Genomic DNA, 26,365 nt, shown 5'->3' on the forward strand with positions numbered 1-26,365 from the left:
TGGTGATAGTCATGTCCAAGTAGGGAGAAAATAACAAAGAGTAACGACTTTTTTTGTATTACCGTAGCAACTGTTTAGTAAATGCATTTTGCACTGTTTGCACCTGTTCACCTGTCTCCTTCTCTACAATATAAAATTGAAAATCATGTGTAGAGTACATGCAGGCTTCTAACTACAATTTGTTTTGGTGAATGAAATGTCTACTTTGGTGGAAACAGCAAAAGGACCAAACTTCTTTTTATGTGAACTGAACAGAACTTGGCTTTTTTGAAATGCCACATTTGCTGTTGAACTTGTACTTGTCAATACCAGTCTGTTTACCGTCAAAATGTTTCTGTTTTCTTTGACGGAATCTGCTTTTGAGACTAACTTTTACACCTGACAATCCAGCAAAAGTTCTGATTCTAGTAGACTTTTATCTATAGCAACACCATAAACATACAGGGTTTTTAATAGACAGGTAAATAAGAGAATGGAAACAACTGTGTCTTAAGCTTACTTCAATATTTATTTTTTCATTGTTGTGAAAATGTACAGTATGCCCAATTCTGTGGGACCAACAAACAACACTGCCAGTCATATCCTTGGGGACATCTACATCAGCCCCTTTTAATATGCTGGACTATTTGCACACTCAACATCACAAGAGCACAAAGTGATCAGAGGATTTACAATACAACCCCTTGTGATCAAGTTACAAACCATGAGGTAATAAATAATTAACACATATCACAAGAAAAATAAAGTTCCGTCCAAGTTGATCTAATGTTAGTACTTAAATAAACGGAACATAAAATAAATGTTGAAATGGAAACTCATTGTCTACAGCATTTAGATGAGTTTTACATGGATGGCTTACATTTTAAAGGCTAAGGGTTGTATGCTGTGGGATAAAATCCTCTCTTCAGTGATGCAGACCTCTCCACTGTTTGTGCTGTTCTGTAACATGTTCTGTGTATGTTTCATGCACCGTACAGTGCATAGTGATTAGTTATATAAAACATAAGATGTTGTTTTAATTGATGGTTTGATTTGTTGAAGCAAACTTGTGTTCTTTTTCCTGAGGAAAAAATACAATTTAAAAAAAAACTAAATGATAATAAAAAATAACAATTATGACTTTTGTTTACTGTGTTTCTTAGTTAAAAAAAATTTACTGTTATTTTTACCTAACTAACTTTAACTAACTTTATGAACATACTTAAAGAATTACAGGCCACATACTGTATATACACCTGATATTCTGTGCAATGTAAATTACTTTGAAGATATATTTCATGAAGCCATATTTCCTTAATGTATAATATATATCAAACAATACATCAATATATTATATGTCTCATTATGAATACACAGCTCAATAAATTCTAAAGTCAATGAATGACAAAGCTAATCCATTAAAACAAAAGCTTTAAAGTGATTCAACTCGCGCGGTGCACTCACACAAAATATTTCCATTGCTGCTTACCTCAAGTTGTTTCCTTTACAAAACTGCACTCATATTCATTAATACTTTTTATTAGTAATCCCAGTTTTGTTTATAGTATAAAGGTTATTTGATACTCAGCACTGCAGTGACACTGACATGATGGTGGTGTGTTAGTGTGTATTGTGCTGGTATGAGTGGATCAGACACAGCAGCGCTGCTGGAGTTTTAAATACCGTGTCCACTCACTGTCCACTCTATTAGACACTCCTACCTAGTTGATTCACCTTGTAGATGTGAAGTCAGAGACGATTGCTCATCTATTGCTGCTGTTTGAGTTGGTCATCTTCTAGACCTTCATCAGTGGTCACAGGACGCTGCCCACGAGGCACTGTTGGCTGGATATTTTTGGTTGGTCTACTATTCTCAATCCAGCAGTGACAGTGAGGTGTTTAAAAACTCCATCAGCGCTGCTGTGTATTATCCACTCATACCATCACAACACACACTAACACACCACCACCATGTCAGTGTCACTGCAGTGCTGAGAATGATCCACCACCTAAATAATACCTGCTCTGTAGTGGTCCTGGGAGAGTCCTGACCATTGAAGAACAGCATGAAAGGGGGCTAACAAAGCATGCAGAGAAACATATGGACTACAGTTAGTAATTGTAGAACTACAAAGTGCTTCTATATGGTAAGTGGAGCTGATAAAATGGACAATGAGTGTAGAAACAAGGAGGTGGTTTTAATGTTATGGCTGATCTGTGTATACATTTCTGATTATATTATTTAGTACAGTACACTATACACACACTTTATACACATTGTTATTATTATGATTATTATTAGTAGTAAAAGTAGTGGTAATATTAGTATTAAAATGGCATTAAAATTATTAATAATGGTATTATTTGCATCATTAGGGAAATGATTATTATTACTATTTATAACAGCATTAGTACACCACTGTTGACTGTAAGTGACCTTCAAGCCAGTAGAAATGTATGCATGAGAAAACATCATGCTATAAATATAGCCATATGAAGTGGAGAATCAGACCACAGTAACCACAGATTGTTAAGAAGCAGAGATCTTGTATCAAGCAAAAAATAGACAAAATTACTGCCCCCTTAGCTATTAAATTACCAGTTACCCAATTTTACTTGACAATTGGGTTCAATTTCACTAGCCACACCCAGGCATAATTACTGCCAGACCTGTTAATCTAAACATCACTTAAATACAACATCTCTGGTAATGGGTAGCAGGCTAGAAGGCCTCAAAAAGCAGCACGTCACAAAAATTTTAATACAACAAAGTAATAGAAATCCACCAGTGTAAAAAGGGAAATAAAGTCACTGTTAAGGCTCTGGGACTCCAGTAAACCACACCGTGAGCCATAATAAAAAAAATAGAAAAATCTGTAACAGTAGTGAACTTTCCCAGGAGTGGCCAGCCAACCACAATTTCACCAATAATGCAGCTATGACTCATCCGAAGGTCAGAAAAAACCCAGACAAACATCTAAGGAACTAAAGGCCTCAACTACTGGACACCAAAAAACCCCACAAAGGCTTGTTTTGCATTTGAAAAACATCTAGATGACCCCAAGACTTATTTAATAATAATATATAATAATATTCCATTGATTGATGAGACAAAGGTGAATCTTTTTGGCATGGGTTCCGTTACATCTGCCATAAAAACTAACACCACATTCCATCACAAGAACTTAATACTAACAGTCAAACATTGCGGTGGTAGTGTGATGGTTTGGGGCTCCTTTGCTTCCACAGGTCTTGGAAAACCACGAATTCTGCTCTCTACCAGAAAATCATTAAGTAGAATGTCTGTCCATCAGTTTGTTATGGACATACAGTTATATTGAATAATTGATTATTTAAAAATGCAACTTGTGTTTACTTGTGTTGTCTTTATCTTTAAAATCTAAATTAATTGAAAGATGTAAAACATTAAATGTAACACAAATAGAAGAAATTAGATAGAGTGAATACTTTTTCACAGCGCTGCATTCTTCAGTGTTTAAGGTGAATTCAATTAACTGCCTAAGTGCGTTCAACTTTTTAATTTACTTTTGAAAAAGGAAATCATCAATTACTTTTAATCAATGTTCCTTTCATTTGCTTGTTCTATCAAAGTGACATTAAATTTTCAATGAATTTTATTTGTTATTTTTATTTGTAAGTTTAACTCCTAATTACTAAAATTACCACTGGTTTCTGAAAGCTATAATTAGCTTAGCATGAAAATACAAACCTGACATATTTTTAGCCTTCAATCTCTTCACTGTTCTTCAAACAACAAAATGCCATAGAGTGTCCTGCTCCACAGCCAATCAAGAGAGGTTTGACATTTTGAAGGGCAGAAATTGGCTGTGGTTGGTAAATGTCACATAACGAACCGTCTCCACACATCCCATGCTCATTCCAGCCCCAGGACAAGACCTGATTCCCTGTAAAGAAAAACAGAAATCATATGCAAAAGAAGCTTTATTGATGCATTTTTGTATTTTTTTGCCTTTTGTCCATGATGTCTGAACAAATAACATCTTCATAATTCTAACATTTTACACTATTTGGTGCTACATCAACTAAACATTTTTGTATGCATAATGGTCATTCTCATTCACCATTGGTTGCAGACCAAACAAATGCTCTTTTGACTGAATGATCGTCTGATCATTGATCAGTTATGACCTGTCCATTGACATCCCCCTTAGCATACTAACATGAGGTTGAAATTTATTTCTAATCTTTCTTATCTTCTAGAGCACAGTTCTTGTTTTCTTTTTCTTCATATTCTTGTATTCTTTCTTTCTTTAATGTCTTTACAGATGTTATTAAGGTCCTTTCTTATGGCTCTTTGGAATTCACGGTTAAGTCCCTTAAAAGATCTTAATCCTCCTTGATTTGGCCTCTATTTACTTTTTTGTAATGCCCATGGTTTCATTCTTCCCAAGTTTTGCTCTGATTCTTCTTTGATGACTGTTTTGGGTTTCATCTTTAGCTCCTGTAGTTCTCTTTCAGTTATGTGTAGCATTTGAATTCTGATCTTTTTTATGCATTTTCTCCCTTTTTCTCCTAATTATCCAACTGCATTATGCTTCCTCTCTACTGATGCTGATCCTTGCTCTTATTGAGGAGAGCGAGACTGACACATGCCCCTTCCGACAAGTGTGAAGTAGCCGACTGCATCTTTTCACCTGCACGAGTTCATATGCGTATCAGCTTCGTGTACTGAGAGCCACACCATGATCAATGCATTATACCTCGACTCTGTGCAGGCACCATGAATCAGCCAGCACAGGTCGTAATCGCAATAGTTATGAGGATTTCCCTGTCTGGCTCCCACCCTCTATGAACAACAGCCAATCGTTGTTTATGTAGGCATCCAGCCCAGCCAGATGGCATAGCTGTGTTTTACCGCTGCACCACCTGAGCACCTGTTTCAAATGTTTTACTTGAGGACAGTGGTATGTGGTGGTATGTTTTACAGGTCATATTTTGGAAGTCTGATGGTCTGATTTTTTTAGCTTGACTTGGAGCTTGCAGATTAGAAGTTTGTGAGCTGTTCTATAATCAACTTGAGGCCATGTCTTTGCAATTGCAATTAAGATCAATCTCTTAGTGCAAAGAATTTAGTCGGTTTGGTACAGTAAACTAGTCACTTTCTGGCTTTATTCCTGTTTCCAAGGATGTGTTGTGCAGTAGGATTTTCAATATTCTGATTTCCATCTTTGGCATTCCAGTCTACCATAACCAGCAGAACATTTTGCTTGCAGTTCTTGTCAATTTTAGTTCCAACAACTTTTTAGTTTTTTTCTCACTGGCATATATTGTTGGACCATAAACCTGGATGACAGTAATGTTGAATGGTTGTGCATTAAATCAGATTGACATCAGTCGATAATTCAAAGCATTGTATTCAATAACGGTCTTGTTGGCATCCTTGATGATAATTGAAGCCACTTAATTTCTTATTTGCTGTACCTGAGTAGTAGCAACAGTGCTCTCCTAATCAAAAGTTTCTTGATCCTTTCGATTTAATTTGATGATCCCAATGATGTTAATGATAATGATATTGACAATCCATTTCCATTTTCATGTCTTCCATCTTGCCAATTCATACTTCGAACATTCTCAATTTTGATTCGGATTTTGTTTTTGCAGCTTTTAATCATATTTTTTCGCTTGACAATCTCAGCAACTAGGCATCTAAAAGGCCACATCCTACAAGCAAAACGTACTCAAAGGAATCCTCAGCTCTTACGCACCCATCTTCAGGTGCTATATTCACAGTTGTTCCTTTGTATTTGGTTTTCTTGGTAAACTGGTAACAAGTGGTTTACCATAGGCTTTTACCACACAGTTACATTGACAGAAATGCAATTGGTGCCTTTATGATCATCCTTCTCTGATATTGTTCTATATTTCTGCTGCCCAATATAAATGGTACATTCAGTCTGGCATCTCTGCTAAGACTTTCTGTTATGGAAATAAAACTCTGGGCAGCTTATCTCTCTGTTTTTAAACACTGTTTTTAAACACATTAATTATTGAGGGAGAATTAAGAACAAAGCTACCTAAATAGTGATTAAGAAGATTCTGATGTCTCTTACTTCTGAGAATAACTACAATCATCCTCTCGTAATCAGACAATCACACGCTAATTACACTCAAATTCACCAATCAGAATTTTGTCAGTGTGACCAAAGAGCACAGGAAGTGGCCACTCTAAATTAATCCAGCTTGTGGGCGTGGTCAAGTATTTGTTGCCATGGAAACACATCATGGCAACACTTACATAACTGCCCTGTTGTCATGGTAACTCAACATGAGCTTGTTTTTCTGAAGGGAAGGTTGGGTGCTTTTTTCTTACTTGATCAGCTCAGTCTCACTCCAGCGTTTACTTTACACTCTCTGCAGACACAACGTAGTGCATTCCAATACAGACAGCAATCTACATCACAACACAGCCAGCGACAGCAAAGGGCTATAAACACCAGACATGACAATATGCTGGTAGCTACTCTTACCTGCTCTGACTGCTCTTTGATGGTATTTTTAATGGGGTTTAGATACTGTTGTCGTGATGACATATGAGGCACAATTCCTTCAACATGAGCCACATTCGGTCACTGAGAATGGGGTACATTGCAGTTGCTATAGCAACAAACTTAAAGAGTAACATACTAATTTACACAAAAAAGCCAAAGGAAAAGCATCCCCTCTTTTCTACCAATGCAGATAGTGTGGGTACCAAAAGGTCCCGGGGAGTTAGGTTCAAACCCCATCTCCTGTCACTGTCTGAAAGGGGTTTGTTTGTTACGTGTTCACATAGGCTTTGTTTAGATGCTGCTGTTATATAGGCAGGTATGTTGATTATATAGTATACATGGTTATTGGAAATTATATATACTGTATATATATATATATATATATATATATATATATATATATATACAGTATATATATATATATATATACAGTGTATCACAAAAGTGAGTACACCCCTCACATTTCTGCAGATATTTAAGTATATCTTTTCATGGGACAACACTGACAAAATGACACTTTGACACAATGAAAAGTAGTCTGTGTGCAGCTTATATAACAGTGTAAATTTATTCTTCCCTCAAAATAACTCAATATACAGCCATTAATGTCTAAACCACCGGCAACAAAAGTGAGTACACCCCTAAGAGACTACACCCCTAAATGTCCAAATTGAGCACTGCTTGTCATTTTCCCTCCAAAATGTCATGGGATTTGTTAGTGTTACTAGGTCTCAGGTGTGCATAGGGAGCAGGTGTGTTCAAATTAGTAGTACAGCTCTCACACTCTCTCATACTGGTCACTGAAAGTTCCAACATGGCACCTCATGGCAAAGAACTCTCTGAGGATCTTAAAAGACGAATTGTTGCGCTACATGAAGATGGCCAAGGCTACAAGAAGATTGCCAACACCCTGAAACTGAGCTGCAGCACAGTGGCCAAGATCATCCAGCGTTTTAAAAGAGCAGGGTCCACTCAGAACAGACCTCGCGTTGGTCGTCCAAAGAAGCTGAGTGCACGTGCTCAGCGTCACAGCCAACTGCTGTCTTTGAAAGATAGGCGCAGGAGTGCTGTCAGCATTGCTGCAGAGATTGAAAAGGTGGGGGGTCAGCCTGTCAGTGCTCAGACCATACGCCGCACACTACATCAAATCGGTCTGCATGGCTGTCACCCCAGAAGGAAGCCTCTTCTGAAGTCTCTACACAAGAAAGCCCGCAAACAGTTTGCTGAAGACATGTCAACAAAGGACATGGATTACTGGAACCATGTCCTATGGTCTGATGAGACCAAGATTAATTTGTTTGGTTCAGATGGTCTCAAGCATGTGTGGCAGCAATCAGGTGAGGAGTACAAAGATAAGTGTGTCATGCCTACAGTCAAGCATGGTGGTGGGAATGCCATGGTCTGGGGCTGCATGAGTGCAGCAGGTGTTGGGGAGTTACATTTCATTGAGGGACACATGAACTCCAATATGTACTGTGAAATACTGAAGCAGAGCATGATCCCCTCCCTCCGGAAACTGGGTCGCAGGGCAGTGTTCCAGCATGATAATGACCCCAAACACACCTCTAAGACGACCACTGCTTTATTGAAGAGGCTGAGGGTAAAGGTGATGGACTGGCCAAGCATGTCTCCAGACCTAAACCCAATAGAACATCTTTGGGGCATCCTCAAGCGGAAGGTGGGGGAGCACAAAGTCTTGAATATCCGCCAGCTCCGTGATGTCGTCATGGAGGAGTGGAAAAGCATTCCAGTGGCAACCTGTGAAGCTCTGGTACACTCCATGCCCAGGAGAGTTAAGGCAGTTCTGGGAAATAATGGTGGCCACACAAAATATTGACACTTCAGGAACTTTCACTAAGGGGTGTACTCACTTTTGTTGCCGGTGGTTTAGACATTAATGGCTGTATATTGAGTTATTTTGAGGGAGGAATAAATTTACACTGTTATATAAGCTGCACACAGACTACTTTTCATTGTGTCAAAGTGTCATTTTGTCAGTGTTGTCCCATGAAAAGATATACTTAAATATCTGCAGAAATGTGAGGGGTGTACTCACTTTTGTGATACACTGTATATATTAGGGCTGTCAAACGATTAAAATTTTTAATCGCGATTAATCTCAGAATTTCATATAGTTAATCGCGATTAATCGCATTAAAAAAAATCTGTGTAAATGTTATAGAAAACAAGGATTTTTAAGTGAAATGTTACAATTAAAATGGTGAACACATTTTATGCTAAATGTACTGATGTTAAAAACTGCTGGGACAAGAGAAAACTGTAAGGGAGTTTATTCACTCACATACTAGGCAGTAAATGTCAGATTGTAGGTTAGAATTTCTCCATCAGCAAACATTGTAGATCAGCGGTGCTTTAGGTAGGATAAGGCGTAGTTATTGTAACAGACTTATCTGTGGTTGTATCGTGACGATGGTTTGATGGATGTTTCTACACGAAGTGAGTGTGTTTTGACCCTTTGGGGCTTCCATAGTTCATGAACTAACGTGCTCGACTCAGCTTTCCGGTATTCGGTACAGAAGAAGAAGTTAATTAAGTGTAATAAAGTGTTCTGCTCCCGACAACTTGTGAATATAGCGTGTATTTATTTCTTTATTATGCAAGTGCATCACTACCACGATCGGTTACATTATGTTAACAAACTATGGCGTCACATCAATGTCAAAACTATCGCGCGCAACTTTTAACATTTCGCGTGTTGTGGGGTCAAGCACTAATGTTGGACAAGAAAGTCCGGCTCACAATCATCATTAAAATCTGTCTCAAATGTGTTTAATGGGGTTAAGATCAAGGCTCAGATTTCTTCCGCAACAGACTCATCAAACAATGTCTATATGGACTTTACATTTAGCTCAGGTGGAAAATAAGTAATGCTGGGAATAGTGTTTCTCAAACTGTTGCCAAATTAGTATTTTATACAATTTATTTATTTCTAATCTCTCTTATCTTCTACAACACAGTTCTTGTTTTCCATCTTTGTTGAATCTTAAATGTCTTCTCATAGCTCAGAAGTCATGGTTCGGCCCCTTAAAATCCTTCTTAATTTTGGCCTTTTACTCCTTTTTGGTAGAGCTCATGGTATAAGTGGCCATCCAATTTGATTTCTTTCTCAAACCACATTTTTGTTATTTTATATACTCATTAGCAATGGGTGTGGCTGAAACCTCAAATTAATAATAGGAAATGGTGTTTATCTGAAAGGCAGCACATCATTTCAAATATTAGCCAGCACTGTACCAGTTTCTAATAAGGTGCCTCAAGGTTCAGGTCTGGGTCCTCTTTTATCTATCATATATGCTCTCTCTTGGTCATAGTATTAGTAAATATGGTGTGAAGTATAATTTCTATGCAGATGATTCTCAAATCTTATCTCAGTACCCGGCCCAATAAGCCTTTACCTCCTGCTGCACTAGACAATTATCTTAAAGAAAATTAAACAGTGGATGACTTAAACTGTGACAAGACAGAAGTCATGCTGGTTGAATCTAAAGCTGTCCTTGCCAATGTGAATCATTTAAGGCCTCATATAGATGGTTACTGCTTACAGCGTGGTATTAATGATATCTCCTATCAGCTAGCAGATTTCTGTGATAAATCCTTCTCTGACTAGACACCACACCTTTTTACTGCTAACGTCCAGTCTCAAGGTTTCCAACCCTAATAACCTTAAACAAAAACCCATATAATTTTCTGGTTTTAATACAAAAAAGTTAGAAAAAAAAAAAAAAGGATATTTTTCTAAAATGCAATAAAAAATAATCTGTGGTTAATTGAACCTTTATTTTACTGACAAAAATGGAAAGAAAAGTTTTCTTGTGTTTTCACTGATCAACTTCATTGTGTTTTGTAATTATAAATACATTTAGAATTTGAGGCCTGCAACAGATTCAAAAAATAGTTGGGACAGAGGCATGTTTACCACAGTGTTCCATCAACTAAATACTAATTGTTGCAGTTTTAGTGGAACTTTAATCGATTCTTGCTTGATATGAGACTTTAGCTGCTCAACAGTCTGTGGTTGCCATTGTCTGATTCTCCTCCTTATGCTTCACTGTACATTTTCAATAGGAGACAGATCTGGACTGCAGGCAGGTCAGTCAAGGTCACACACTCTGTGTCTGTAAAGCCATGCTGTTGTAGCGCGTACAAAATGAGGCCTTGTTAATAAAACATATCACACTGATAACAGCACGTCTATCTAGAATCGAAATATACACCTTTGCATCAATGGTACCTTCACACTTATGCAAGCCAAACATGCCATGGGCACTGATACACCCCATACTATGACAGTTGTTGGCTTTTGCAGCTTTTGCTGATAACAGTCTGGATGAGTCTGGAGAAGTCAATGTTCCCTTTTTTTTAGAAAACAAGCTGAAACGTGGACTCATCCGACCAAAGCACACATTTTCATTGTCTTTAATCTATCTAAGATAAGCTCAGGCTCAGAGAACTTGGTGGCGTTTCTACATAAAATTGATATCTGGCTTTCTCTTTATGTAATAGTGTGTCAGGTTGCATTTCTTGATGCACTGAGGGACTGTGTTAAGTGACAACAGTTTTCTTAAGTATTCCCGACCCCGTGTCACTAAATTTATCTTAAAGGCATGGCAGTTTCGTCGGCAATGTTATCTGAGAGCTTAAAGGTAACGCACATTCAGTAATGATTTCTGTTCTTGCCCTACACAGACTGAGATTTCTCCAGATTCCTTTAATCTTTTCACAATATTATGTAAGGTAGATCGTAAAACAGTCATTGCTTGTACAGACTGAGCCTTTGGTAGATCCTCTTTTTATAATCAATCACGATTTCCTTACCTATTACCATTTCACCTGCTTATTGTGAAATGTTTCAAAACACTGTAGCTTCAACTCTTCACACTTCTTTTGCCTATGCCCAATCAAAGGCATCAAACTCTTTCTTTAAATATAAATGTCTTTATATTTACAAAGTACAATGATGGTAATCAGTGAAAACATTGGAAATCTTTTCTTTCTTTTGTCGAGGGTTTTTCAGGAAGTTTCCGCACTTTTTAAACCCTATTTATTAAGAATTTGAAAAAACAAATAACATCACTTTTCTACATAGTCACCTTCTGATGCATTTTTTCCAGCTTCGTAGCAACTTTTTAATGCCATCAGCAAAAAAGTTTTTGGTTGAGAGTGTAGCTTTCACATCATCATCACATGAAAACCTTCTTCCCCTTAAAGCTTCTTTGAGCGATCCAATAAGGTGAAAATCAGATAGTGCTAAACTCGGACTGTAAGCTCACTCAGTCTCTCAGACACGACCAATTACTACTCCTCCCTCCTCACTGTTTTTGTTTTTACAGTACTTTACAGAATGTACCAACTTTTCTGGAAATTAGGTTTGTAACTGGAATATTATATCAACTTTACTTTTTCATGTATTTTTTCCATTAAAACCTTCCACTAGGAGGGTGAGGGGTAGCATGTTCTTCCTCTGAAACCCAGCAAACTGTCACCAACACTTTTAGGTGGTGCACATGCAATAACCTCCATTTTTCTACAGGCTTTCCACAAGATTATGGAGTGTCAAAAGAGCATTTGTGAGGTCAGACATTGATGACTGGTGAGAATTTTCCCTTTTCTTAGAAACCGCAAAATTTTAGAATTATTAATATTCTCACCATTTCATCATTCCATTTTATCCATTTCAATTATTGCCCAACGGCAGGCTAGCCTGAACAACTGATGATGAAAATGGTTATTCCAAAATCACTGAGCCATTTAATCAAGGTTCGTACAGACACACACACACACACACACACACACACACACACAAAAAGCCACATACATCTCCCAGCTCCCTTAAAGCACGAATCAGTGACACATATGTACTCACCAACAACGGCAAGGTTGTGTTCTGATCCACACGCAATCTGCAGTTTGAAAATATATATATTAATTAGAAAACATAAAACATTAACTACACTATATGACCATAAATATTTGGACACCTAACCATGAGCTTTTACCATGAGAGAGAGAAGCACTGGGCTGTGATTGGTTTGTTAATGGACCGGGTAACAGGTAAATAGCTTCTTTTGAGCTGACTCCCTCATGCTTTGATTCTTACCTCCCTTTCTGACTTTGAGTTTCGCTTAGGGTGACCAATACAGAAAAGTTTTGCCTTATTTCATTTATCAAACTTCTTGAGTGATCTTTTGCTTCTTTTTCCTTCAACAGTTCCAATTATTTCTGACTCAGCCCCTGCACTTGGGTCCAATAATAACCTGGTGGTGAGTCTTTGTTCTAATCTTCACTACCCCGTCACAGTAGTGTCTGTGTTGTACTGGCTACAAGGTCTATACAGTCCTAAACCTACACTGAGTGCTAATAGGGTATGTGTTTTTAATCAAGAGGTAAGTATGATTAAATAATATTTAAGAATCCTAAACAACATTGCTGCATCTCATGGCGGAACAGCCAGGGCTCATTAATACACAATATGAGAGTTTGGTTGCAGAGATAACATAGACCTGAGCTGTACTGATACCCAAACCCTAAGCTAAACCTTATATGTGTTTCTGTGGTTATAGTGAGATTTTACTGTGTATAGCTGGCTTAGTATATAAAGTCAGCACCCTAGAGGAGCATGCCAGGAAAAAGCCATTCTATAATGATGGAAAAACAGGTAGATAGAAGGGTAGATAAAAGGTGAAAGCTAATCCAAAGTAAATAAGATTTATTCTATCATTTATTCCATTATGTATTTTTTACTTCATTTATCTTATATCAATATGTTCAGCCATTTAAGACATAGATAGCTTAACATTATAACAACATTATGACCACCTCCTTGTTTCTACACTCACTGTCCATTTTATCAGCTCCACTTACCATATTGAAGCACTTTGTAGTTCTACAATTACTGACTGTGGTCCATCTGTTTCTCTACATAGTTTTTTTTTTTTGCCTGCTTTCACCTTGTTCTCCAATGGTCAGGACCACTACAGAGCAGGTATTATTTGGGTGTTGGATCATTCTCAGCACTGCAGTGACACTGACATTGTGGTGGTGTGTTAGTGTGTGTTGTGCTGGTATGAGTGGATAAGACACAGAAGTGCTGATGGAGTTTTTAAACACCTCACTGTCACTGCTGGACTGAGAATAGTCCACAAACCAAAAATATCCAGCCAACAGCGCCCCGTGGGCAGCGTCCTGTGACCACTGATGAAGGTCTAGAAGAGGACAAACTCAAACAGCAGCAATAAATGAGCGATTGTCTCTGACTTTAGATCTACAAGGTGGACCAACTAGGTAGAAGTGTCTAATAGAGTGGACAATGAGTGGACACAGTATTTAAAAACTCCAGCAGCGCTGCTGTGTCTGATCCACTCATACCAGCACAACACACACTAACACACCACCACCATGTCAGTGTCACTGCAGTTCTGAGAATGATCCACCACCCAAATAATACCTGCTCTGTGGTGGTCCTGTGGGGGTCCTGACCATTGAAGAACAGGGTGAAAGCAGGCTAAAAAAGTATGTAGAGAAATAGATGGACTACAGTCAGTAATTGTAGAACTAAGATAAGATAAGATAAGATAAGATAAGACTTTATTGATCCCGAAGGAAATTGCAGAAACTACAAAGTGCTTCTATATAGTAAATGGAGCTGATAAAATGGACAGTGAGTGTAGAAACCAGGAGGTGGTTTTAATGTTATGGCTGATCGGTGTATGTGTTATTTATAATCTCTAAGTAAGTACCTTCATATAAAAACTGGTCTGGTGGGAAGTGAAGAGCATTGTTTTAAGCTCCCATCAAATAAATACAGAAACGTTAGCAGGTTTTGTGAGGGTTGGGGGTATCTTGCCGAGCTGACCCTGCTTTGTATACTTTTCTGTGTTTACACTGGAAGACTTTGTGAAACGTAGTGAACTATTAATCAATGCTCATCACGTTTTGCTCTCAGAAGTCACAGCTTGCTCAAGTGCTTTTTTTGGACTCACAGTCAGTCCTCCAGCAACCCTAGCTTCTAACACGAAGCTAGTCAATGAATACTTTCAAATGGTTGCTGTTGCAAAATGATATGGTAGCTGATTGTGCTTGGAAAAGAACATGAACTACCCTAGTTTGTTTATATCCGCTCAATAATAGCCAGAAGTGTTACTTTTTGGCTGTAATCATTGATCACTTAGATCTGTATAAAGTTTGTAAAACTATGACTAGTCATTGACTGGTTAGCAAACAGCAAACCGAATACAGAAGTAAGTGAAACTGTCTTGGTTGTACCAAAAAAACATACATCACACTTAAAGCATACAGTTACATGAAAATGAGTCAGAAACAACACTCAAATAATTCTTGTTTGGGATGGAATCCTCTAGCCCTAGTCACTATAGTCACATGATGAGAGAAATGGCATTCATTTTACTCAGGAATCAGGAAACACTATGCCCTTTTGGACCTGCCAGCTAAAGGCATTGTGAAAATTTAAACACTTAGACTTTGTATTATAGTTTACGTGATTGTCTTGTCATTATACCAACCATAGTGTTTCATTGTCAGTCCTTCTGTTTTCTTTTGAAGTACTTTAAACTTGGATTGTGTGCTGAACATTTCTGCAGCAGCAGACTCCTCAGATTGCTAAATGCTCAGATTGTATAATGCCTTACTGGCAAGTTCCTCCGGATAAAAATGTCTACCAATCAATAAAAGGAAATGTGTAAGAGCAGATCTCATTTACCACCTAGACATAGTAAAACACTTTCTTTAAATGACCTTGCCAGACAGTTATGGATGAAGCTTAACATTAAGCCCTAGACAAGGACTTTCCGTCAATAAGAGGTGAGGGCTAACACTTGAGGATTTCAACAAGTTTGGTTTCTCGCTGACTACACATCATGTCAGTCTAATTCTTCTTCAGCTCTCAGTAAGATGATGAGTACACAGTAAAGTGATGAGTACACACAATTTTGAGCATTCTACTGAGACAGGGACACTGTTACATCAGCAGCTTTTGAAAATTGACCATGACAAGTGGTAAGCAGACAATGAGATCAAAAATACACAGAAAACAAAATAAAGCCAAGTAAGGACGACTGCCCAAATCTTTGCACAGGGGCTGAATACTAAGCTGACAGGACTGGAACAAAGTCTTCGAAGCCTTGCCCAGTGAAATGTCACATCCTGCTATTTTGCATTGTCTTTCTGCAAAGTTATCTAAGCCTTCTTGCTACATAGACAATAATTCAAGGTCCCAAAATGTTGGTTTGATGATAAACATATCCAAATGTTATGTTACAGTACCACTTGTGACCTTTAGCATCAGCATATCTGGAAAGTAAAAATATTTAATGTATGTGAAAACATTCAGGGCTCTGTCCTTTCTTTTCTTTCTCCCATCACATAAACATTTCCATGTTTTCTTCCCCATTTATTGTAAGATCTGAGACTAGAATTAGTCAATGATTTATTGGATAAAAACTTTTGGGAAACAAACATGCCTACAGCAATTTCAGTCGATTAAAATCTGCTGGTTTATCAAGTCTAGCAGCTAATGTTTGTCATATTTTCATCATTTCATTATCAACACTAATTATCAGTTTCCTTCTCTAATGGCCTAAATCTATCTGCAGAAAAGAGCCTGTCTACTTCCTTGACATGTTCATTTTTTAAACCCACAAACATAAAAAGCTAAAATATTGGACAAAATATTACAGTTTAAACATTTCGTTTAAAAAAAGAACAATTGCAGAAATCATCAAACTTTAAAGACATATTGTAAATTTTCCGTACAATTGTACGTAAACTTTACATTTTAACTGTAAATTGTTGGCGTTTACTGAGAAACTAGAGAAGTACATTTGCTAGAGTTATACTAGATTTGCTTAAGTGCTACAGTGCAATTATCCAATGAGCTCATAACCTAATGTGTAATTTGACTCTCCATCATAATTTCTAGTGCATTGGTCTGGTCTTAAAAGAGCCATTTTTCATGCATTTTCCCCCCAATTTTTCCCCCAATCTAGTCATATCCGATTACTGATTGCATTTCGTTTCCTCTACTGCTGATGACCTCCACTCCTGATTGAGGAGAGTCGTGACTAACACATGACCCCTCTGACACGTGTGCAGTAGCCGACTCCATATTTTCTCCTGCACAAGGCGGGTTCTTATGGTCAGTTGTGTCTCCATTATTTTCAGTCCATGTGCAGGCATCATCAACCAGCCAGCAGATGAGGAATGCCCTCTGGCAATTCAATCCAACAAATAAAATGGCCTGATTTGAACTCGCAAGTTTGAGATGTCAGATCTGGTGTGCTAGCTTGTCTTTACCACTATGCCAATTTTATTGCACAGTAGTTGCAAAAACTGAAGAATGTCATTTGACTTTTTTGTTCTGTGCTTTGAGATTTGACTCCCTTTACACCACACCTAGGCATTGTACAGCCCCAGCACCACATCCGGCACACTGAGTGTCTTTGACTGGCCCGCATGAGGTCAGTGGTAATAAGAAATAAGACGTAAATAAGTGTACGTTATACAGTTTTTATTTTGAAGGTACTGTTGTTTTTCCAGTTTACCTAGACGTGTACATTCGTGCGTGTGTGCGAGTGTATCCAGCTTCACCGAAACATGTTGGCGAATGGAACTGTTGGCATGATTGATACAAAATGTCGAGTTTCTAACAAGACATGAACTTCTAAGTATTTATTTATTTGAGTCAGATGTAAAGCTGTTTCATTTAAGCCCGTTTAAGGATTACAATTGAAATCGCCATTATAGTCCTAAACACAGACAAAGACAAAAACTAATACGATGCAGATCGCTCACATCTAAACTGCAAAAGCAACAAGGATTTTTTATAAAGTTTTACACATCCAGGACTGGAGCAGTCAAGACCAGTTTTGTGATATCCAACAAAAACAATAGACTAACAACAGCAAATGAGGTAATTAGACTGTAAACAAAACAGCAGTAGCACTCAAGTTTTTAAATTTGAAACCTGCACTTTTTTTTTTTTTCAAAATTGTGTTCATGAAAGTTAATTCAATAGTTAAATGATGTTTTTACTCTGCCTGCTTATTATCATTACATGATTGTAACATACACCAATCAGCCATAACATTAAAACCACCTCTACACTCACTGTCCATTTTATCAGCTCCACTTACCATATAGAAGCACTTTGAAGTTCTACAATTACTGACTGTAGTCCATCTGTTTCTCTGCATACTTTTTTAACCTGCTTTCACCCTGTTCTTCAATGGTCAGGACCCCTACAGGACCACCACAGAGTAGGTATTATTTGGGTGGTGGATGATTCTCAGCACTGCAGTGACAATGACATGGTGATGGTGTGTTAGTGTGTGTTGTGCTGGTATGAGTGGATCAGACACAGCAGCGCTGCTGGAGTTTTTAAATACCGTGTCCACTCACTGTACACTCTATTAGACACTCCTACTGAGTTGGTCCACCTTGTAGGTCCACGATCGCTCATCTATTGCTGCTGTTTGAGTTGGTCATCTTCTAGACCTTCATCAGTGGTCACAGGATGCTGCCCACGAGGCACTGTTGGCTGGATATTTTTGGTTTGTGGACTATTCTTAGTCCAGCAGTGACAGTGAGGTGTTTAAAAACTCCATCAGCACTTCTGTGTCTTATCCACTCATACCAGCACAACACACACTAACACACCACCACAATGTCAGGGTCACTGCTGTGCTGAGAATGATCCACCACCCAAATAATACCTGTTCTGTAGTGGTCCTGGGAGAGTCCTGACCATTAAAGAACAACATGAAAGGGGGCTAACAAAGCATACAGAGAAACATATGGACTACAGTCAGTAATTGTAGCACTACAAAGTGCTTCTATATGGTAAGTGGAGCTGATAAAATGGACAGTAAGTGTAGAAACAAGGAGGTGGTTTTAATGTTATGGCTGATCGGTGTATATTCTTCCAGTAACACCATATCAAAAACGTACTATTTACTGGCTTACAGAGATAAAATTAATATTGAGCAGAATTAGCCTATTTGTCCGGCCCTCAACGACAGTCCCAGTTTCTTATGTGGCCCTTCGCAAGATGTAATTGCCCACCACTGCTTTACACAGTTTCTTTAAGTCCCTTTTTAAAAGAGGATTTCCTCAAACGACTGCTGGACCCAGAGACATGAAATGTTGCATCCTCAAGGTTAATGGTGACCTTCGGTGCCCAAAAAACACTGTCTCTGGGCAGGATGGAAGGAAAAATTGCTTATGCTCATAGTGGTGCCTCCACCTGCTGACCTGCTTAGCACACTACAAAGAGATCCATTGTGCTAATTAATAACAAACGTTCTAGATACAGTGGGGCCAAAAAGTATTTAGTCAGCCACTGATTGTGCAGGTTCTCCTACTTAGAAAGATGAGAGAGGTCTGTAATTTTCATCATAGGTACACTTCAACTATGAGAGACAAAATGAGGAAAATAAAAATCCAGGAAATCACATTGTAGGATTTATAAAGAATTTATTTGTAAATTATGGTGGAAAATAAGTATTTGGTCAATAACAAAATTTCAACTCAATACTTTGTAACATAACCTTTGTTGGCAATGAAAGAGGTCAAACGTTTCCTGTAAGTCTTCACCAGGTTTGCACACACTGTAGCTGGTATTTTGGCCCATTCCTCCATGCAGATCTCCTCTAGAGCAGTGATGTTTTGGGGCTGTCGCTGGGCAACACAGACTCCACAAATTTTCTATGGGGTTGAGGTCTGGAGACTGGCTAGGCCACTCCAGGACCTTGAAATGCTTTTTACGGAGCCACTCCTTCGTTGCCCGAGCGGTGTGTTTGGGATCATTGTCATGCTGGAAGACCCAGCCACGTTCCATCTTCAATGCTCTCACTGATGGAAGGAGGTTTTGGCTTAAAATCTCACGATACATGGCCCCGTTCATTCTTCCCTTAACACGGATCAGTCGTCCTGTCCCCTTTGCAGAAAAACAGCCCCAAAGCATGATGTTTCCACCCCCATGCTTCACAGTAGGTATGGTGTTCTTGGGTTCTTCTTCCTCCAAACACGACGAGTTGAGTTTTTACCAAAAAGTTCCATTTTGGTTTCATCTGACCACATGATATTCTCCCAATCCTCTTCTGGATCATCCATATGCTCTCTGGCAAACTTCAGACGGGCCTGGACATGTACTGGCTTAAGCAGGGGGACACGCCTGGCACTGCAGGATTTGAGTCCCTCTCGGCGTAGTGTGTTACTGATGGTAGCCTTTGTTACTTTGGTCCCAGCTCTCTGCAGGTCATTCATCAGGTCCCTCTGTGTAGTTCTGGGATTTTTGCTCACCGTTCTCATGATCATTTTGACCCCACGGGATGAGATCTTGACCCCAAGGGAGATTATCAATGGTCTTGTATGTCTTCCATTTTCTTACAATTGCTCCCACAGTTGATTTATTCACACCAACCTGCTTGCCTATTGTAGATTCACTCTTCCCAGCCTGGTGCAGGTCTACAATTTTCTTCCTGGTGTCCTTCGACAGCTCTTTGGTCTTGGCCATGGTTGAGTTTGGAGTCTGACTGTTTGAGGCTGTGGACAGGTGTCTTTTATACAGATAACGAGGTCAAACAGGTGCCATTAATACAGGTAACGAGTGGAGGACAGAAGAGCTTCTTAAAGAAGAAGTTACAGGTCTGTGAGAGCCAGAAATCTTGCTTGTTTGTTATTGACCAAATACTTATTTTCCACCATAATTTACAAATAAATTCTTTAAAAATCCTACAATGTGATTTCCTGGATTTTTTTTTCTCATTTTGTCTCTCATAGTTGAAGTGTACCTATGATGAAAATTACAGACCTCTCTCATCTTTCTAAGTAGGAGAACTTGCACAATCAGTGGCTGACTAAATACTTTTTGACCCCATTGTATGTTTTTTTATAGATAGGGATCATTAGTAATTTTATATTTAATATGTTTAAAACAATTATTTGCAGCAAAGTGTTTAAATGATACTGAGTATTTCCCTATGTCAGTGAGGTGCTCCTACCTGAGTAGCTCCGTTAAGTTCCTTGACCTCTGAAGGAAGGCTTATTGGAGAACTTGGTTTTGTTGTTGAGGCATTTGATTTTGGATCTGTACTTTCACTCGTCGGCTCACTTCTCCCAAGCTGTCCATAATCAGCTCTCCCCCATGTAAAGACTTTCCCACTTTCTGAAAATCAGAGGTGGAATTTAGGCAGAGACTAAATGAAATAAAAATGTATTAAAAATGGTGTAAACATACTGTATATACACCTACAATATTATTCATAATTTGCTTAGCAAAGTAGCAACAGCATCTCAATAAAATTCAAGTCAGGATCTTGACTCCAAAACCTTTTTGTTTCTTTTAAGCCTTTTATGCCATAATTAGATGTCATTAATCTATATGTTAGATGTTACTGGAACTGAATAGCTCTACACTACACTGTCATTCTGATACACTGTCAAAGTACCTTTACATGACTTGCAACTAAAGCATTGATTTCTAAACGCAGTTAACAATGCTTTTAAGAATGAAATGCCACTCCCTGAGCATGTCTATGAGTGTGTATGTCTGTAATTACTCTGTGCTTATACCTGTTTGGGCAATTAGGTGTGTCCAACCACTGTGTAGAGTATAAACTTTCTCTCCATTAAATAGGACCCGATCTAAAACAGTAGGCAGAGGTAAGAAGGATTCCCTGCTGCACATCTGGCCATGCTTATTACTGCCCCACAGAAACACATCACCAGAGTCTACAAAACAAACAAGCATATTAAATCAGCAAATATATGATCTTATTACATATGACTGCAAATTACAAATCCTAATTCTGAGAATAAGAAACACTTCATCCTGCTACTGTTACCCTGAGGAACTAATTCACTAGTAAATGTCATATATAGGCTTTCTGGCCTACATTTGCAGGGTTACTGTTTGGTTTGGAACTCAGAGGTTAGATGATCATTTTGAGAAGCAGCCTTTATCTGGAAGTTTCTTACCTGTCAAACAGGCACAGTGTGCAGAACCTGCAGTCACCCTCCAGGCAGATACCTGATCCAGGCCTGTAGGTAAAGCAGACTTTTTTAATGATTTTAATGTCATGTTTTACAGACTTGGGTTACATTCATGACAGGACAGGTAACACAAGATTCATCAGTTCACACATTTTATTAGCAAACACATGGACAATTTTATGTCTCCAATTCACCTCACTTGCATGTCTTTGGACTGTGGGAGGAAACCGGAGCTCCCGGAGGAAACACATGCAGACACGGGGAGAACATGCAAACCCGGACCGCCCCACCTGGGGATCGAACCCAGGACCTTCTTGCTGTGAGGCAACAGTGCTACCCACTGAGCCACCATACCGCCCAAGCAAGGTTTAGTTAGTTGTAAGTTAGTCCTGTAGAACCTGTCATAACACGAATACACATTTGGAAAAACTAGTGCAAGATTGATAGAGGAGTGGCAATAATTTCTGCCCAGGATAAAAAGCTGTGAGGTACCCTTCTATGTATATACACATACTGCATGCAACGGCTGTTCCAAAAAAGTTGGGACTAAAACAAGTTTAAAGTTTACCACTATGTTATGCCACTTGTTCTCCAGAGAGGTTGTGGCATTTCTGGATATTGTTGACGTTATTGATATAACACTTTATTGATATAACAGTTTAGATGCTCTATAGCCCAGGGTCTCTGTTGGCATATATTGCACTTTACATAAGTTATACATTGTGTTGGCTATTAATTTTAGCAGAGTTTGTATTGTTTTAATACCAGTATTGCAGATGTTCATTAAACAATTTTGTGATCGTGACATAATTATTATATGTAATTTTGTGTTGACTGACTCTCCAGTAGGATGCCAAAAGAGTGCAAAAAGATGTATGTATGTATGTATGTCCTTACCTGTAACCAAACAGGGCTCCCTGGCGGTGAGGTGCACAGAGACGGGATGAGGATTCAGTGCCCGTTTTGCTTGAGTGCACAGACCTGTACCCCACTGATACACCTTACCAGAACCTGTATATATACACAATACAAATAAATATAGTAAGAAGGGATTATTTGTTTGGGGACGGGTGGATTAAAAAGCTTAACATACCTGTTACAGCAAGAGCATGTCTCAGGCCTGCTGCTACACTGATCAAAGGTTCATTTAATGACTGAAAAAACATTTCAAGACAGATTCAGTGTTTATAAGTATATGTTTATACTTTAATTCTGACATTATTAGCAGCAAACTTACACCACATACAAACAGAAATAAAATAAAAAATACAGATCATGTTTTGTTCTTACTTTGATTAGCAGAGGTTCTGCTGTGTGTTTTATCTCTGGAGAGATGCCCAACTGCCCAAAACTGTTGGACCCACAAGCCAGAACATGGCCATTATCTAGAAAATAGATAAACACATTTTATCAAAGGGTTTATCTACAGCCTTTTTTAAAAACAAGAAATAGACACAATCTAGCAGAAAATTCAGACAACTCATTAATATGTTGATAGTTTGTTGCACAAATGATCTGTTTTCACTCAATACAGAATAAACAGGCAGTCCTTTTTTGTGATTTGTAATCAAAAGTACAATCAAAATTGTTCACACAACAAATCATTATTAAGTTAAAGAGCATCCAAAACCATAAATAAACACAGCTCTAAAGAAAGATACTGAACTGCAGACCATCAAAAACTGAATCTTGGAGTTTAATACAATACATTAACTACATGGTGGCTTGGTGGGTAGCACTGTCGTCTCACAGCAAAAAAGGTCCTGGGTTCAATCCCCAGGTGGGGCAGTCTGGGTCCTTTCTGTGTGGGGTTTGCAGGTTCTTCTTGTGTCTGCGTGCATTTCCTCCAGGAGCTCTGGTTTTCTCCCACAGTCCAAAGACATGCAAGTAAGGTGAATTGGAGATATAAAATTGTCCATGACTGTGTTTGACATTAAAAACTTGTGAACTGATGAACCTTGTTCATGACAGAAACTACCGTGTAAAACATGACGTTACAATCCTAATAAATAAATAATAATAAAAAAACCTGTAAGGGAAACAACATGGCTAAAGTAACATTAAAGTGATGTAATATCAAGAAAATTTATGTGAAGGAGTGCCCCAGTCATAGTTTTAATCCTAACCACATCAAACAACTGTGGTAAGAACTTAAAACTGCTGGACACCACAGCTTCATAAATTAATAACTTTAAAATAAATTTTTTCATACTTCTGATTTAAATTTAGAGACATAAAAATGCATGTTAATCAATTAGATGTAAATTCTAGGTTGTAATGAGTATCAACCTGAAGAGCTGGTATTTCACCTGTAAGAATAATGGTGAAGTCCCAGCCACAGGACACTTGCTGAACGCTCCTTTTGCCTGGCAAGTGGCAAAGCTGAAAGGTCAAGACCTCTAAAACATGGCCAAGTCCAAGCTGGCCCTTATGATTCTGCCCACATACCAGCAGCTCTCCTGAGTCTAGAAGAGCAAAAAAGATAGATAGACAGACAGACAGACAGACAGACAGACAGACAGACAGACAGACAGATAGACGTATTTATCCAACACTAGACACAAATGACAAATGAATGATTGCTAATAAAATGCATTCTTATCCATAATAAATACTATTGTGCTTGATTACAATATATTAAGTTGTAATGCATTCTGTCTAATAAAGGTGAATGCATTTAGTGAGTTAAATGCCAATGTCAAATGCACTGTGACAGTAAATTAAGTTCTGTGTTTCTTTATTTTAATCTCACCAGTGATTATGGCTGAGTGTCCACCACCACCAGTAATGGCCCGTACTGTTCTTGCTTTGTTTCCACAGTCTGCACACTGTGGTATTCTCTGATCTTCAGCATGGCCCAGCCCCAACTGTCCATAACTGTTTGCACCCTATAAGAGGCCACAACAACACTAAGACAGCATAAAAACACTTTGTCCTCAGACTATGTACTCTTACTCTTACACTGGGAAGAAATGCCTCCAAAAATACTGCAAAAAATGATTTTTATATGGTCTAATGGTAAAGTCATGGAACCCCTCAAGATAAAATAGCAAGGAACTAAAAATGTTATGAGGGTATGAATAATAGTTTGTGGCTATCCTCGGTCAGGGTGGGGTCTGCAGCAGAAGTTACAAGTTACTGAAATTGGATACAACTAGACTGGGAGTAAAAAGAGAAAAATGCAGCAATACAATTAAAAGTTATTTTTAAGGCAAAAGTGACTGTACTTATATACTTGATATACATATACTGCCACCGGTTCATGTTATTTTGTCCACCCATTGAGATTTGATTAATAGCATAATTTACGTTTTTCTGAATTGCAATTTTTTGCACTTTAAAACTATATACAATTTTGTACTTTTCCAAAAGTAAGGGTAAAATGAAATAAATAGGTTTTAGTAAAATCAACAACATACAGGTGGCACAGTGGCGCACAGCAACATGTGCCCTGGGTTCGATCCCTGCCTTCAGTCACAGTCTGATTACCGTGTGTTTCGCTTGTTTTAACATGGATTGCTTTCAGGTACTCTGGTTTCATTTCAAGCAAAAAATGGATTGGCTACTCTTAGTTGTGTCTAGACATGAGTGAGTAAATATGTTAATGTGTGATACCCTGTGATGGACTGGTACCCCGTTCAGGGTCTTTTACAGCAAAGCAGGCGGTACCGCGACAAGGATGAAGCAATGTAAACGACTATCGCCAGATTCGCCACTATCAACAGCTTACGCATGTATTTGAAATAAGTAATACAACAGCGACACCGTCTGTTGAAATATTAAAGTGCATGTCATGTAATTTCCTGAGTTCAGTCAACTAAAGTAACACGTAATCTCTGATGTCATTTATTGTTTCTTGTTGCTTCTAATATTTCTTGCCAAATAAATTACTATACCAGATCTGTAGCAAAATGACATTTGTATGAGTGTACTAACTACTTCGCTGCATATGTAGGGGTATGTTGTTTACTAACAGTGCTACAGAGAAAAGCCTGGAAATAATAATAATGAAAACTGTACGCAGATACAGTTCAAGTCATTAAGTAAATGCTGCAATACACACCACGCGCTCTATAAGTAATAAGTACTTAATAATATGGGCACAACTTACCCACGTGTACATTAGTTTTTTCACTGTTGATGTTTCAGTATCGCTTAAGAGGACGCAGTATGATGACGCCAAAATGTTGCTAGATGGGCGGTGTAAAAATCCGCCATGTTTGTTGTGGCGTTTTGCGCAACACGTTCGTTATGAATGACCTCATCCACATGTAAGTAGTATGACGTGCATTTTGCTCTTTTATCTGGAATTACACTGGAATTAGGGTTTAAATTCAGGTCCCCAAGACCCTGGTCCTGGTCACACCAAAGGGTGGTCACACCAAATATTGATTTCTCTTTTGTTAATATATATACCATTTATAAGTTATATATTATTTAAACCTTTTTGACAATAATACTATGCACCAGATACGAATGTACAAAAATAAGGACATTTCTTTTGAGCTTCAACACTACAGTACATTTAAAACAACATTAATCTAATGCAGATATTTGATAGAAATATTCTTACATAGTCTTACATTGTCTGACTTCTCTGACATGTATCCAGTCATTCCAAATAATAAAAGGTGTTATTTGTATGATGCAAGATCCAACTAACTATACAAGAGACAAACCAGACTTAGGAATTAGGTTTCTTTAAGAAAAATAAAGTTCACAAAAGACAAATCATTAATTGTCCTTCCCCTTATACTTTCATTAACAAAAAATCTACAATGTATAAGCTAATAATATCACAATATACATAATTATTGGAACGTTTTCAA

The 26,365-nt window shown here is 38.1% G+C and overlaps 1 protein-coding gene across 2 annotated transcripts; it reads right to left on the bottom strand.

The window, feature by feature from the left end:
* Positions 1 to 489: 489 nt before the first annotated feature.
* sergef (secretion regulating guanine nucleotide exchange factor) lies at positions 490 to 25,688 on the bottom strand. 2 transcript variants are annotated; one of them, XM_063003410.1, is made up of 12 exons: positions 25,648 to 25,688; positions 24,289 to 24,424; positions 23,846 to 24,001; positions 22,827 to 22,921; positions 22,630 to 22,690; positions 22,434 to 22,547; positions 21,522 to 21,584; positions 21,117 to 21,275; positions 20,546 to 20,709; positions 12,394 to 12,430; positions 3,710 to 3,905; positions 490 to 1,060 (listed from the first exon to the last, which is right to left on the bottom strand). In XM_063003410.1, the coding sequence occupies exons 1-11, from the start codon at positions 25,657 to 25,659 to the stop codon at positions 3,721 to 3,723; spliced, it is 1,182 nt and encodes a 393-aa protein (XP_062859480.1). In that variant the 5' UTR covers positions 25,660 to 25,688; the 3' UTR covers positions 490 to 1,060; positions 3,710 to 3,720. The 2 variants fall into 2 exon arrangements, with proteins under 2 accessions (XP_062859480.1, XP_062859486.1); XM_063003416.1 differs by lacking the exons at positions 490 to 1,060; positions 12,394 to 12,430 and having other exon boundaries at positions 3,709 to 3,905.
* Positions 25,689 to 26,365: the final 677 nt, after the last annotated feature.

The sequence above is a fragment of the Trichomycterus rosablanca genome, chromosome 1, assembly GCF_030014385.1.
Source record: "Trichomycterus rosablanca isolate fTriRos1 chromosome 1, fTriRos1.hap1, whole genome shotgun sequence".
Classification (NCBI taxonomy): Eukaryota; Metazoa; Chordata; class Actinopteri; order Siluriformes; family Trichomycteridae; genus Trichomycterus; species Trichomycterus rosablanca.